Source organism: Elephantulus edwardii, unplaced genomic scaffold, assembly GCF_000299155.1.
Source record: "Elephantulus edwardii isolate Elephantulus edwardi_28Jun2011 unplaced genomic scaffold, EleEdw1.0 scaffold00051, whole genome shotgun sequence".
In the NCBI taxonomy this organism is placed as follows: Eukaryota; Metazoa; Chordata; class Mammalia; order Macroscelidea; family Macroscelididae; genus Elephantulus; species Elephantulus edwardii.
In genome coordinates, this window is record NW_006399801.1 from 7,773,207 (window position 1) to 7,787,394 (window position 14,188).

At 45.3% G+C, this 14,188-nt stretch overlaps 1 protein-coding gene across 1 annotated transcript in view; it reads right to left on the reverse strand.

The window, feature by feature from the left end:
- Window positions 1–14,188, reverse strand: part of SIM2 (single-minded family bHLH transcription factor 2) — a 65,486-nt gene that overhangs the window by 13,643 nt on the left and 37,655 nt on the right. Inside the window, exon 7 of the mRNA XM_006886724.1 lies at window positions 9,995–10,101. Coding sequence (XP_006886786.1) covers window positions 9,995–10,101 — 107 coding nt within the window. The remainder of the gene's footprint in view (window positions 1–9,994; window positions 10,102–14,188) is intronic.

Genomic DNA, 14,188 nt, shown 5'->3' on the forward strand with positions numbered 1-14,188 from the left:
TTAAGAAATTGTTGCAATTTTATTACCTCTGACCCTCTTTGGCTACACTACAATAAGGCTTAGATACAAAGACTAAATATGCACTTATATAGATCTACACACAGACATCGACTTCAATAATTGATCCAAGTTGAAATCTTAGACACTAAGTCACAGCATTCCTTGGTTTGTTTTAGCTCCCTCTCCAGTTTCTTATCCTTGACTGCCTATAATTATCTCGAGCTAAAAAACTCAAAACCAAATGAACGGCCATTGAGTAGACTGACTCATGTGACTACATGCATATCAGAGTGGAAATGTGTTCCATTAAGTTTTCAATGGCAGATATATTTTTGGAAGCAGACTGACAGAATTTCAAGTTACCTCTTGGTGGGTTCAAACCACCAAACCTTCAGTTTGTATCCCTGCACTTAATTGTTTCCATCACCCAGAGAACCAATCTCAGGAAAAAGAATATAAAGCAAGGCTTGTGATGGAGATGAACACAGGCATGGAGAAGAGGGTTCCCTAAGCCAGAAGCTCCTGAAAGCAGAAGGCTGCCCATGAGCCTCTATGCCCAAAGTGTCTCCAATGTCATCTTCTAAGACTGCGCAGGATGTAAGTGGCCCACACTCATATAGAAGACATTGCCCCACCCCTTTGGAATGGATATTCTGGTTCTAGAAGTATACTATCTGAAAAAGTAAATGGTTTTCCTGGTTCTGCCAGAATTTCTCCTGGAGCCAGCCTTGGGGAGAAGAGTAAACTTTCATTCTCTAGCATAACTTTAATTTCTGTTCTGCATTTGAAGAGTTGAAAAGGATAGCAAAAAGGAATTGTGGCCTCGGGAAATCAGGGCTTTATGAGGAGGAGTGTGGCATCAAGAGTGGAGGAAGACTCATCAACAACCTATGTTATTGATGACACAACCTTTCTTGCTGAAACGAAAGAAAACCTGAAGCACTTGCTGCAGAAGGTCAAGGACTGTAGTCTTCAGTATGGACTGAAGCTCATCAAGAAGACAAAGATTCTCACCACTGGGCCAATTGGCAGCACCATGATAGATGGAGAAGAGACTGAGGTTGTAAACAGTTACAGCATTCTTGGCTCCACAATCAACACTCTGTGCCATCCTCAGAGCCCCAGCGTGGTCTGAGTCCACTATCACAGCAGCAGTCAGATCATCTCATCAAGGGCTTCTCTCTCCTGTCCACTGACTGTCTCCAACAAGAGGTCCCTCCTAGTATGTCCAAAGCACGCAAGACCAAGCCTTGCCATCTTCACTTCTAAGGAGCATTCTGGCTGTCCTTCCTTCAAGACAGATTTGTTCATGCTTCTGGTAACTCAAGAATATATTCTTTTCCGACATTACAATCTGCATACATTAATTCAGTCTTTCTTTTTCACTGCCTCGTTTTAACACGCATATGAAATGATTCCTTGGAAATACTATTATGTCATGGTATCTGTACCCCCAAAACATACATGATCTAATGTATGCAATGATATAATGTGGAAGCTGTGATTCTCCTATGATCTGATAAATAGTTGTAAATAAATTAAGTTGTAAAATAAGAGTGCAATGTAAAACTCCTTCATTCCATCACAGCCTTAATTGGATATAAGAGCAGTTTCTCTAGGATGTGGCCTGTGTTGCCTTTTACTTTACTAGAGATAAAAGGAGAAGAAATAAAAAGGAAAAGTTCATCTTTTTGGACTTTGTCCCTTATATCATAGGGTTCCTCGACACTGAGGAGGACCACGCCAGATAGGGATCTCCAAGGAAAACGGAAGCTGCAGATGCTGGAGGAAACATGGGTTTTCCTCCACCACTAGGTAGAGAAAGAGGGGCTTCCCTCTAGAGCTGGCCTCCTGGATTTGTTCTTCTTGCCTCCCAAAGTATAAGAAGATACATTTCTGATTGTTAAAGCCATCCACTTGGAGTATCTCGGTTGTAACAGCACCAGAAAACCAAGACGCATGTCTTGGTCAGGCCCATCTTAGTTATTAAAAGTGGCTCCCCCACCCCAACAAAAGTAAACAACCCAATTGAAAATGGGCCAAGGATATGGACACTTCATCAAAGAAGACATTCAGATGGCCAACAAACACATGAAGAAATATTCAAAATCCCTAGCTCTAAGAGAGATGCAAATCAAAACAGCTATAAGATATCATCTCACCCCAGAAAGAATAGCAAAATTTAACAGAACAGCAAACAACAAATGCTGGCGAGGTTGTGGAGAGAGTGGAACCCTTATTCACTGTTGGTGGGAGTGTAAAATGGTGCAGCCACTATGGAAGACAGTATGGCGCTTTCTCAGAAAGTGGCAAATAGAGATACCATTTGACCCAGCAATTCCACTACTGGGAATATACCCCAAAGAAACCACCACCCAAGCAGATATATGCACACCCATGTTTATTGTGGCTTTGTTCACAATAGCAAAGAGTTGGAAACAACCTAAGTGCCCATCAACAAACGAATGGATAGAGAAGCTGTGGTATATTCACACAATGGAATACTATGCTGCATTGAAAAACAAGCAACTCATGAAACATTATTCAAAATAGATGACCCTGGAGGACATTATGCTGAGTGAAATATCTCAGTCACAAAAGGACAAATGCTGCATAGTGCCACTGTTGTAAAATGGGACTGACATAAGGGTTAGCGGGGGAGACTGAGAGAGATAGGATAAATAATGTATACTGCATTGAAACAGATGAGAGAAAGAACTGCTTAAAAGGTATATATGATTAGGTATTATTGTCATGACAGGAGTCCAGAACGAAGGCTGCACAGTGGAGTAGACTTGGGAGGAGGGATTATATAACAATGAAAGAATTTTTCTTTTACTTTTCAAAGAGAAGAATGAACTGGAGGGGAGGGGTGGGCAGGGAGAAAAGTGCAACAATGAATGAATGAATGGAAATCCAAAATCTCTGTAAATTTTCATCAAAATTTAATAATAATAATAATTTTTTTTTAAAAGTGGCTTCCCCACACCTTTGTCAGAAAGACAAATCTTAGTTTAGTATGAATTAAATTCCACCTTCCATTTCCATCCAGAGGCAAGCAAGGCCAGCAACAGAAGCCAACTTTCACTCTAATATCAATCAAAACACCTGCATAGCCAATAAGAAACTCGTTTCATATTTACCTTATATTTCAAGACCTTTGTCCCCTGATTACAGAGTGGTTGTAAACTGGTATCCCATGTCACTCATAGACCTGTAGATGTGTTCTGTGTGTGGTGGCATTATCTGTTCATCGCTTCATAACGCCTTCGTGCATTCTCCAGTTAGCCACGAGACACACCATCCCTTTACTGGCTTACATGCACACCTTCATGAATCCAGGTTGCAGGTCTGCCCCATGAGCATTTCAGTTTGTCTCCAGTATATCAGTTAGTGTGTTCTCCATAAATTTATGCCAGTTGCTCTACTGTTGTTTTTAGGGAGAGGACAAGGATGATCTCCTAATGATCTCATGCTCTGTCTTCTTGACAGAAGGTTCTAGAAAGGGATCAGGTGCTCTGGAATACAGCCTGAGACAGGGAGAGCTCACCTGGTAAAGTCCAGGTCCACATCCCACACCTGTCTCAGATCCCTAACCGAGTCCTTCCCTGGACCAAGGCAAAGGGCCATTGCAGCTCCCTCTTACTGACCTCTGGACACTTGTGCTTCTCAAAGACAGCACTGTCCTGCCCTGCTTCTCCTCACAAAGCTTGACTTTCTAGAAGGTTCTAAATTAAAGGGGCTGCGCTTTATTGAGACCCCCTGGACTCCTGCTCCTGGTTAATAGAATATTTTGAAGACAGTGTGAAAACAATCTGACTGACTGTGGTGCTCCAGAACCATTGTCTTCTACATCCAACCAGGCCTCTTCAGAGCTGGCTGACATGTCTCCAGAGATTACCAGGTTAGACCTCTCTGTGGAAAAGATTTGGTCTTAGAGATCAACAATCTGCTTTTGATCCTGGTTGTTGACAGCTGTTTCCTTTGTCCCTGAGTTTAATCACCTAATCAGTTGCTAAGATAACGTGGCTGCAGACCTCACCCCAGAGCCCCGTGTGGGGAGCCCTGTGGATCACCATGTCTGCCCGACAGCCATCTCCTGCCCCTCGCTGTGACAGAGGGAAGAAGGGAAGCAGTGAGGCTCCGGGTGCCCTGGTTTTCAGGACAGCCTCCTGTCAGTGCCTGCTGTGACTGGACTGAGAGGCCTTGAGTGGGGTGGCAGCAGCCACCACAGGGACCCAGGTGTGTGTGGGAGGGTCGGGGCCCAGAAGAGGGAACCCAAACCCAAACCACACTCCCCTCCCTCAGGGCCAGGCCCCTGAGCTCTGTTGCCACACACAATGTGCCAGGACTGAAGAGCCACATTTTGAAGTGACTCATCTGCCTTCTCAGACTCCTCACTTACTTACCCTCTCTAAGCTAGATCATTCAGCAACAATACTGGAAAAGGCTAGTGGGGGCAAGGATGCAAACAAAGATATGGAATAGAGTGTCCATAAAGTCCCAAGCAAGATGAGATGGAGCATCATCCAGAAATACGAACTTGGGGGCCTCAGGCGTGGCTCTAAGAAGCTGAACACGTCTCCCCTGGGCATCACCCAGGAGTGGAAAGAGAACTGCAGTTCTCTGACCCCAGGTCCCTCAGCACCAGGAGCTTGGGTCTGGAGGACCTTCAGGATGACTGAGAAAGATTGTAAGCAGAGGGTGACATGGTCCCTTCGGAGTGAAAAGGGGGCTATTTGTGAGGAAAGAAGGCAGTGCTGGGAAGAGGTGAGACAAGTGGTTGGAGAGTCTTCATCCCCCCAGAACTCTAGAGGAGAGGAAGCTGAAGCAGGTCTGCGAAGCCGACTGCCTCCTCGTACCTCTCGCCTCACCACTGAGGGCACCCAGTGACCTCCTCCTCCTGCGAAGAACAGCCCCAGAGAGTAGCCCTTAACCAACAACCGACAGGAAGTGGTGTATATATAAATGCATTAGTCGCTCTCCTCTCCAGGGAATAGCACTAAGGCTCCCAAAGTCCCCAGGGCACTGAGCGTCACGTGTCCTCTGGGCACTAACTGGCCAGAAACACCCCTTCCATGGGCTCCTTTCCTGCTCTGACTTTCTGCCCACACACCGAGCAGTGTTTGAGTCACCATCCAAATAAGCTCTGGCACTTGAATCTTAGGCTCAGAATCAGCTTCTGGAGTTCAGAGACATTAAAGCAGATGGAAGCCAGCTCTAGGGGTGGATGGCTGGCGATGGGAAGCCTGGAGCCAGCCCTCTGTCCCCAGTTCTATGCCCCCCAAAAGGAACACAAGGCCACCAGGGTGGAGTGGTCTTAAAACCTCTACATCATGAAGAACTCACCCAAAAAAACAAAACAAAATAAAAAAGTCCCCCATGTTTGGTTGTTGACCATCTTAATTTTATTTCTTGAAACACTCTGGCTTTGGAGAGAAAAGTAACATCCCAGGTTAGAAGCACAGCAGCCCTGATGTGGACACGGCTGCCCATGCCCGGGGGGAACGCCACTGCTGGCACCAAGCACGAATTTGCACTTTCATCCTTCTAGGAAGGAGTTCTAAATTGATAAACATTCCCCTGAAACCTTGAACTAGTCATTTAGATTATGCAAGGCGTAAAGCCACGTCTTTAGCCAGGTCAGTTTTATATGTTATCTGAGCTAGCTAGAGAAATATATTAATATTGACACACATTTCATGATATCCCCCCCAGATATACCTGTTGACTAGACTAGTCCATCATTCTCAATATTATGTAATTATTCCACGTGTTGTAAATCCTAACTTCTAGGACACTAATGAAAACAAACAAAAACCAACTGAAACTCCTTGCTGTGGATTCAGAGTTGACTCACAGCTGCGGCTCTAGTGGGTTTTCATAGCCTGTAAATCACATGAGAAGAGATTGCCCGTCTTTCCCCCCACAGAAGCACTGGTAGGTGGTGATGCTGATGAAGCCGCATTAAAGGTCACTAGTTACGTGATGAGGAGGGAGTTCTGGGGTATAGCCCTTAGGCAGCTGTGCTGCTGACCCCAAGGCTGCACTTCCGCGATGGTTTGGATCCACCAGCATCTCTTAGGGAGAAAGATAAAGCAGCCTGCTGCTATAAGGATGCACAGCCTTGGGGATTTGACAGGGAGAGTTCTATCTTTCTCTGTAAGGTGTCTCTGAGTTGGAATAAACTCAATGGGTTGAAGTAAGAAGCTGCTGAAAAATTCAACAGAGCAGCAAACAACAAATGTTGGCGAGGTTGTGGAGAAACTGGAACCCTTATTCAGTGTTGGTGGGAGTGTAAAATGGTGCAGCCACTATGGAAGGCAGTATGGCGCTTTCTCAAAAAGTGACAAATAGAGATACCATTTGACCCAACAATGCCACTACTAGGAATATACCCCAAAGAGACCAGAACTGCCACCCAAGCAGATATATGCACACCCATGTTATTTGCAGCTTTGTTCACAATAGCAAGGAGTTGGAAACAACCTAAGTGCCCATCAACAAATAAATGGGTAGAGAAACTCTGGTATATTTACACAATGGAATACTATGCTGCATTGAAAATCAAGCAACTCATGAAATATTATTCAAAACAGATGACCCCAGAGGACATTATGCTGAGTCAAATATCTCAGTCACAAAAGGACAAATGCTGCATAGTGCCACTGTTGTAAAACAGGACTGGGGGGAATCTAACAAAAGAGAGGATAAATAATATATACTGCATTGAAACAGATGAAGAGAGAGCTGTTTAAAAAGTATATATGATTAGGTATTATTGTCATGACAGGAGTCCAGAAAAAAAAATGCATATTACAGTGGACTTGGGTGGTGGGAATTGTATAACAATGAAAAAATTTTTTTTTTCTTTTCAAAGAGAAAAACTAATTGAGAGGGAGGAGTGGGCAGGGAGAAAAAATGTTCAACAATGAATGAATGGGGGGAAAATTAAATGGAAAGAATATGCTGTAAAAAAAAAAGGTGCAATAAAAAAAAAAAGAAGCAGCAGCTGCTGGAACCCCAACTTAGAACTTGTCAGCATCTGAGATTTTCTTGCTGTGGTGCCACTGTCGAGCAGAGGGGAGAGTGGACAGACACAGAACTTCCTGGTGGGCCCCAGAACCACACCCTAACTCCCCTGGTTCTGGCTAGGGCACACCCATTCCTGCTATCCCTGCAGTCAGAATTACAGAACCCTAGCAGTCATTGTCAATATTGCTATTTTTTGTGGATTTAGCAATATCACCTCATTTGGAAAGGAATGCCACGCTCCCTCTGATTTCTAAATGCTTCCACTTTTCCCTTGTGTCTCTTGGATGCCCTCTGTGTGCTTTCCTTCTCAGGACTCCAGAGATCATGGCAATGTTTATAAATTCTAAACTGCAAGTGAAATCAGGCTCATGTATCACATCAATCACAGAAGACTGCTGAAAGAAAATTTCCTGGTAGGTTTGATAAGCCCAGATGAGCTGGGAGAAAATGTGTCTTTAAATAAAGGCACAAAGACCATGCCACATCACCAATTTTAAGATCAAGCTGCAGAGTGGAAGAGTCCTTAGTAGGTACAAAGAGTTAAAGCAGGCAGCTGCTAGTGAAAAGGCTGGGTGTTGAAGTCCACCTAGCCGTGACTCAGAAGAAAGGCCTGGCAATCTCATTCCCCCAAACTGGCCATTAACAACCCTGTGGAGCACAGCTGTACTCTGGCACACATACAGGGTAACTGTGAGTCAGGATGGTACCCAGGGTACCTTGGAAGAAAGACCTGGAGATCTACTCCTGGATAAACACATGAATGGCTACCAGAGCGGAGACGGGAGAGTTTTCACTCAGAGAGAACACTGAGATTATGTTGATGGTGATTAAACAATTTGGAAAAGAAGGATGAGAATGGTGGCAAAGCTAGAATATAATCACTGCCCCTTAATCAGACCTGGAGAAATTGTGGAGATGGTGTAGGTTTTGTTATATGTGTCTTAAACACAATTTAAAAAGAAGACAGAGAAAAGGAACAGGAGGTCTGGGCACATGGAGCTGCATGGCCTGGTCTTCAGGGTCTCCACCCACAGCGCCGGGGGAGGAAGAGCGCCAGCAGCCCCCAGAACAGCCATGCTCACTGTGTGTGCAAGGACACAGAATGTCAAGGTGGACAGATGGCATGACCACAGAAAGGGAGCCGCTTCCTCTCAGCCCATCCTCACCCCACAACAGCCACTCGTCCTTGAAAATCTGTCACCCAGCATGAAGCAAAGCAAGGATGGAGAGAATGTCATCCAGGCCAAGTTGTCAAGATCCGATTCCCGACCCCCTCCGCCATCGGCACCGTATTTAGGTGGCCCCGGCTGCCCTGGCATGCAGAGCTGGAGGGTAAGAGGGTGAGGTGGCCCACTTAATCCAAGCTATTCTCTGCTTCAATTTGGATTCTAGAATCAAAAGTCTGCTTCTTTAAATATTTCATGTGGCGAAAGCCCCTCCCACCTAAACCCAGATGTTCCCCAAATTGCCTCTGTTGGCACATCAAATATTGTTTGTTCACTCTTTCCATGTTGACTTCTTCCATCCCAGGAGTGCTGCCCCTCCTGGCTGAGTGGTGTCCAGGGATCCGAGGCACGAACTCTGGAGCCATCTGCAGGGGTTTGGCTCCCAGCTGTGCTCCAGGGACTAGTGGCCTAGCTTCTCTGGACCTCACACTCTCCACAGTAAACCTGGGATGATGATAATGAAATTCTGCTCCACTTAGCTTAGTAATGGTTATTTAGAAGAGCATCTGATTAGAGATAGGCGTTAGCTGCCACTGAGTTGGCCCAAGAAAAACCACAATGCAATGAGATGACACCTGATCCTGCCCCACCCCCAGGGATGGTTGTAGATCAGACCACTGAGACCTGTGAAGATTTCACGGGTTGCTTCCTGGAAGCAGAGCACTGAATATTTCTTCTTTGTCTCTATTAGTCTATATGTCTCACTGAAATCTGTTTAGCACCATAGAGCACATTGGACCAAGAAGTGAGCCTGGGTCTCCTTCATGGGAGGTGAGACTTCTATCACTGAACTATTAATGCCCCCTAAGTAATAAGATCTACCTAAGTTGTGGTATTTTTGGTTGTTGGTTTTGTTTGTTTGTTTGTGTGGGGTTGTGTTGTGTTTTTTTTTAGACTGTCATTATTTGCACCCAGTGTGCACCTCTCCAAAGTACTGAAGAGCAATGGTGTCACTCTGGAGGCAAAGGTGCATCTGATACAGGCCATGGTCTTTGCAATCACTTGTTATGCATCAGAGTTAGACAATGACTAAGGAGAATAGAAGGAGAATTGATGCCTTTGAACTGTGGTGCTGGAGAAGAGTATTGAGGGTACCATGGACTGCTAAGAACAGATTCATCCTGGAGAGAGTTAAACCAGGATACTCCTTGGAGGCAAGGATTCTGGGGTTTCATCTGACATACTTTGGACATGTTGTAAGGAGGGACGGGTCCTTGGAGAGGGACATCATGCTTGTGAGGGTGGAGGGACAGCGCAGGAGGGAAAGGCCCTCTATGAGGTGGATTGATTGAGTGACTGGGGTAATCGGGATGGGTGTGTCACAGGCAGTGCGATTGGCACAGGACAGAGCAGAGTTTAGGGCTGTTGTACATAGGGTCTCTAGGAGTCGCAAGCGACTCGATAGCACATAACAATAACAACAACAACAATGTGCAGGTATTGTAGAAAAATTTAGGTTCCAAATCTACAATCTACACAAACAACTTCTGGAGCATTCAGCATTTGCCAGAAGTTTTATCTGAAGGCCTTTCATGAATGTTTGAGAATGGACAACAGGCAGCTGTAGCTAACTAAGGGATGAATGAAGTCGGGCTTGAGGCTTCAGAGTCATGTATGCATCATGGACGATAACTTCACCAGACGATGTTATGCTGTCTCCAGCCCTGCTCCCCCATCCTGAGCACCTCCTCCCCGGCTACTCCCCCACGCGCCGTCAGGGGAGCGGTACTCACAGAGGTGGTGCGAGTAGCGGAGGTGGAACACGTCACAGCCGTGCACATGGTGGTAGAGCTTCTTCTCAATCAGGTCCTGCGGCTCGTAGCCGGTCAGCTCCGTCACCCTGGAGGAGGACCGTGGCTCAGTGAGGGGCGCTGAGCTGCAGAGTGCCTTTCATTTAAACTAATATTGGTTTTGCCAACTAATCAAGTGCAAAAAGGCTTTGGGGCCAGAGGGATGTTGGTTTTGGAAACTGAGAATGACCTTTTTTTTTAATAAAAAGAGAGTCTTTGAACTCTAGTGCAGAGCAGGATATAGCACAAACAGAAAGGCCCTGCAGAAACAGCCATGGGGGACAAGGATGTTTTGGAACAGCTTAGTGTTAGCCTCTTTTAAAGTAACGATCCATTAGAATGAACTCTAACAATGATTTTAGGAGAAAGCACTCAAGGTGACCATGAGCTTGTCCTTTGGGGACACTGGGAAGACACTATTAGGTGGCCTTATGGAGCTCTGGTAGCATAGAGTGTAATGTGCTGTGCTGGTAACTGCAAGGTCAGAGGCTCAAATCTACCCGCTGCTCTGAGGGAGAAAGGTGAACAGTCTCTTCTTATGACAATTTATAGCCTCAGAAACTCAGTGGAGAATTGCTACGAACTGCAACCAATTCAATAGCTGTGGTAATGTGTGATAATACGTGTGATGATGTGCCTGTGGCATGGTGGAGTAAGTAGGGCTCCTGTCATTAAAAAAAAAAGTCAGCATAAAAAAAGTCAGCAGTTCAAATCCACCAGTTGTTCTGAGGGAGAACAATGAGGCACTCTCCTCCTGGTTAAGATTTATGGCCACATTTTAGAAAACATAATGCATGACAATGATTGTATTAAACACAAGGTGAATGATGAGTAGTGTGAAATAAAATGTACATGAACTTTGTAAGCAAACCAATATAAAAAAGTTAAAAGAAAGATTTATGGCCTCAGAAACATGATGGAAGGATACCATGTGTTGGAACCAACTCAATGGCATGGGGTTTGGCTTTTTAAAAATAACGTGTTGTATTCCTTGCTTTTATGTCTGCAGAAGTCATCCAATTTGGAAACAGAATTTTCTTTGTAGATCATACTCAAGTAGTGAGAGCTCTAATTCTAATCACTCTTGAGTTATAAAAAAAGCAGATTAAGCTCAGGCACGTACACACAGAAGGATAGATGTCATGAAGAACTGTCTACCAGCCAAGGAGCTCCCAAGGCTGCCAACAAGGAAGGGATTGACATGGCTGAGCCTCCAGAATTGTGAGAAAATAAATCTCTGTCCCGTAGAGTCACCCATTTGTGGTATTTCCATCACAACAGCACACAGATATTAACACAGTATGCTAACAACTGAAAATATTGTGACTAGAAGGCCGAACATAAGCTCCTTATACAAGTGAGGGCACTTTTCCAATGCTTCTAGGCCACTGCCCTTCTTATTCTCATCAAGCCACAAGCATATTAATTTCCCAGTTTGGCTCTTTGAAGACAAGAAGCTCTCAACATCCAAGATCACATCATCATTAGAGTTTGGATCACTCCATCTCTAGGTGAAAATTACATGTGGTAATGGTATCATTTCCCAGGCCTTGGACAACTGGGTTGGGGAGCCTGCCTTTGGAGAAGGTGGTCTGAACATCTTGGTGACAGATATTTAAGCACAGATGAAAGAGGTGGGCGAGGAGGAATCCCAAGGCAGGCACGGCTCTGGTGAGAAGTCAGTGCAGGGATGGGGGCTGAGGAAGGTCGAGTCGGGGGCCTGCCTGCCAGGATATGAAATGTTAGCTGTAAATTAAACTGGGAAACTTGACCTCACTTTCATTATTTAGCCCACTTCCCTTTTGGTCGAATTTTGTTCAGGGTTTGGGTCGTAAATCTCTGAGAGCCTCATATTTCCCAGGAATGGGGTGCTGCTGGGTGGACTCATGGTATTTGTCTCGGGTGGGAAGGAGAGGGGCCCTACGGTGGGTCGACTGTGCAGAGTCCAGAGCTCAGCCGAGGGTCTATCTAGGGACCACCTAGAACTTGAGGCCCCACTGGAGCCCAGCTCTGTGTGGCAGGAAAACTGAGACCCATGTCTGACTTCCCAAAGGAAAATCAGGGACCTCAGGAGTCTGGGGATGAAAGAGGCTTCCCAGACTCTGTGGACATAAAGTTACAGGGCCACAGCCCCCGACGTGTAAATGAATCAGAAACGCAAGTATTAAGTTTCTCATCAAAGTACATACTGGTTTTAAAAATTAAAGGGAGTGGGAAAGGTTTGGCAGGATGCCTTCTTGGTTTTTTCCAAACCTCCAGTGTCTGAAGACCTGTCAAAGGGATTTGCCAAACCCCAAACATTGCTGGGTTCACCCATCCTTAGCAAAAGCACCAGCTACAGTTTCAAAGTGAAATACCGCAAAACCCCGATGAACCAAATTTCGGGTTATGCCTAGTTCAGTTGTGTCTGGAGCTGTGCTGAGGGTGGGGGACGCCAGCTGAGCTCTCCCCTTCTCAGGTCCACCACCCAAGACCCTGTGACTGGGGGCTGCCTGCCGGGGTTCAGGCCAAGTCCTCCGGTGACACTGAGGCTGGGACACAGCTGCTGTCACTCCCCTCACCTGGCTGCTGGGCTCTGCCCCAGGCCACTCTGCTGTTCACCTTGTCCCTTTCAAAGAGGACGAGCCCCAGGCCACTCTGCTGTCACCTTGTCCCTTTCAAAGAGGACGAGCCCAAAGAGACCAGATCATAGTGACTATGAAGGAACCTCCAGAGCGTTCTCAGAAGCCTCCTGACATATAAGAGCCTTTTTGTGGGGACAGGAAAGTAGTTTCAAGATCACCTCCTTTCTTTTCTAAAACTTTGACATGAATCCATTGGGGAAGCTCTTATACTTCACCTCACACTTTAGAGTTGAACAGCCCTCTTAGTGCCCCAGGCAAACTCAGACATCCATTCAAGAAAGAGCCTAGTTTCAGAGATAACTCATTATTTCTTTCCCTACAGCTTTTTTATTTTGTCCCTCAAGTCCAAAGTTGTGTTGCTATGAAAACCAATACTTTAAAAAACCCTCAATATCTCATTGAATCAGAACTGACTCATAGCTGACCCTTTAAAGGGATTTCAGAGGCTGTAACTTAAAGGGAAGGAGACTGCCCATCTTTCTCCTGTGCAGCAGTCGGTGGATTTGAACCACCTGCCTTTGGACTGGCAGTGCCACTCCTTACTTACTAGATTACCAGCTGTTGTTGGGTACTGTCAAGTAAGAATTGACCCATAGCTGACTCTCCAGCAGGTTTTCAGAGGCAGTAAATCACACAAGAGGGGACTTTCTATCTTTCTCCCGTGGAGTGGCTGGTGGTTTTGAGCTGAAGACTTGTGGGTTGCCAGTGCAACTCCTTACCATTAAGCCACCAGAACCCCATTTAGAACTTATGAGAAGCTAAAATCTCTCCTTTGTGTAGATGTCCTTCTTGCCTCTCCTAGAGAACTCACCTCTGTTAGAGAGTTCTAGAGACATCATCAGGGCTTTTTTCAGACAAGCCTAGATTTCATAAATAATGACATGGACTAGCTAGCTTTTATCTCAGTCTACTGTTAGAAGTCTATTCTTAGAGTACTGAACAAACATGTATGTCTTGGAGAAGGTACAGCCAGAGTGCTTCTTGGAGGCAAGGATGGTGAAGCTTCATCTCACCTACTTTGAGCCTTCCCTTAGAGTTGATATCTGATATTTGGGCATGGAGCCTCCTAACCTGTGAGGCTTATTTATCAGGTTGTTGTATTTGAGAATTGGTCTGCATGTTGCTAATTACTTTGTAGTTTATCTGTAAATTTTGTTTTACTAGAGTTTTAAATGCCAGAGGGGTCACTTATGGTAGATAGATTTTAGTGGAACTCCAAGATTAAGAAAGACTAGGAAGAAGAATTGGCCATCCACGTGTGAAATAAAAGGCCTCTGAAAACTCTATGAGCAATAAAAGAATAAAAATAGATATAATATTAGAGATAAAACCCAGACTGGTAGTCAATCAAAATGAAGGCATGTTACTAGGAGATGCTATTCCTTGGAAAGGAACATCATGCTTGGAACGGTGAAGGACAGTGAAAGAAAGAAAGAGGGAGAGGGAGAGGGAGAGGGAGAGAAGGAAGGGAGAGAGAGAGAGAGAGAGAGAGAGAGAGAGAGAGAGAGAGAGA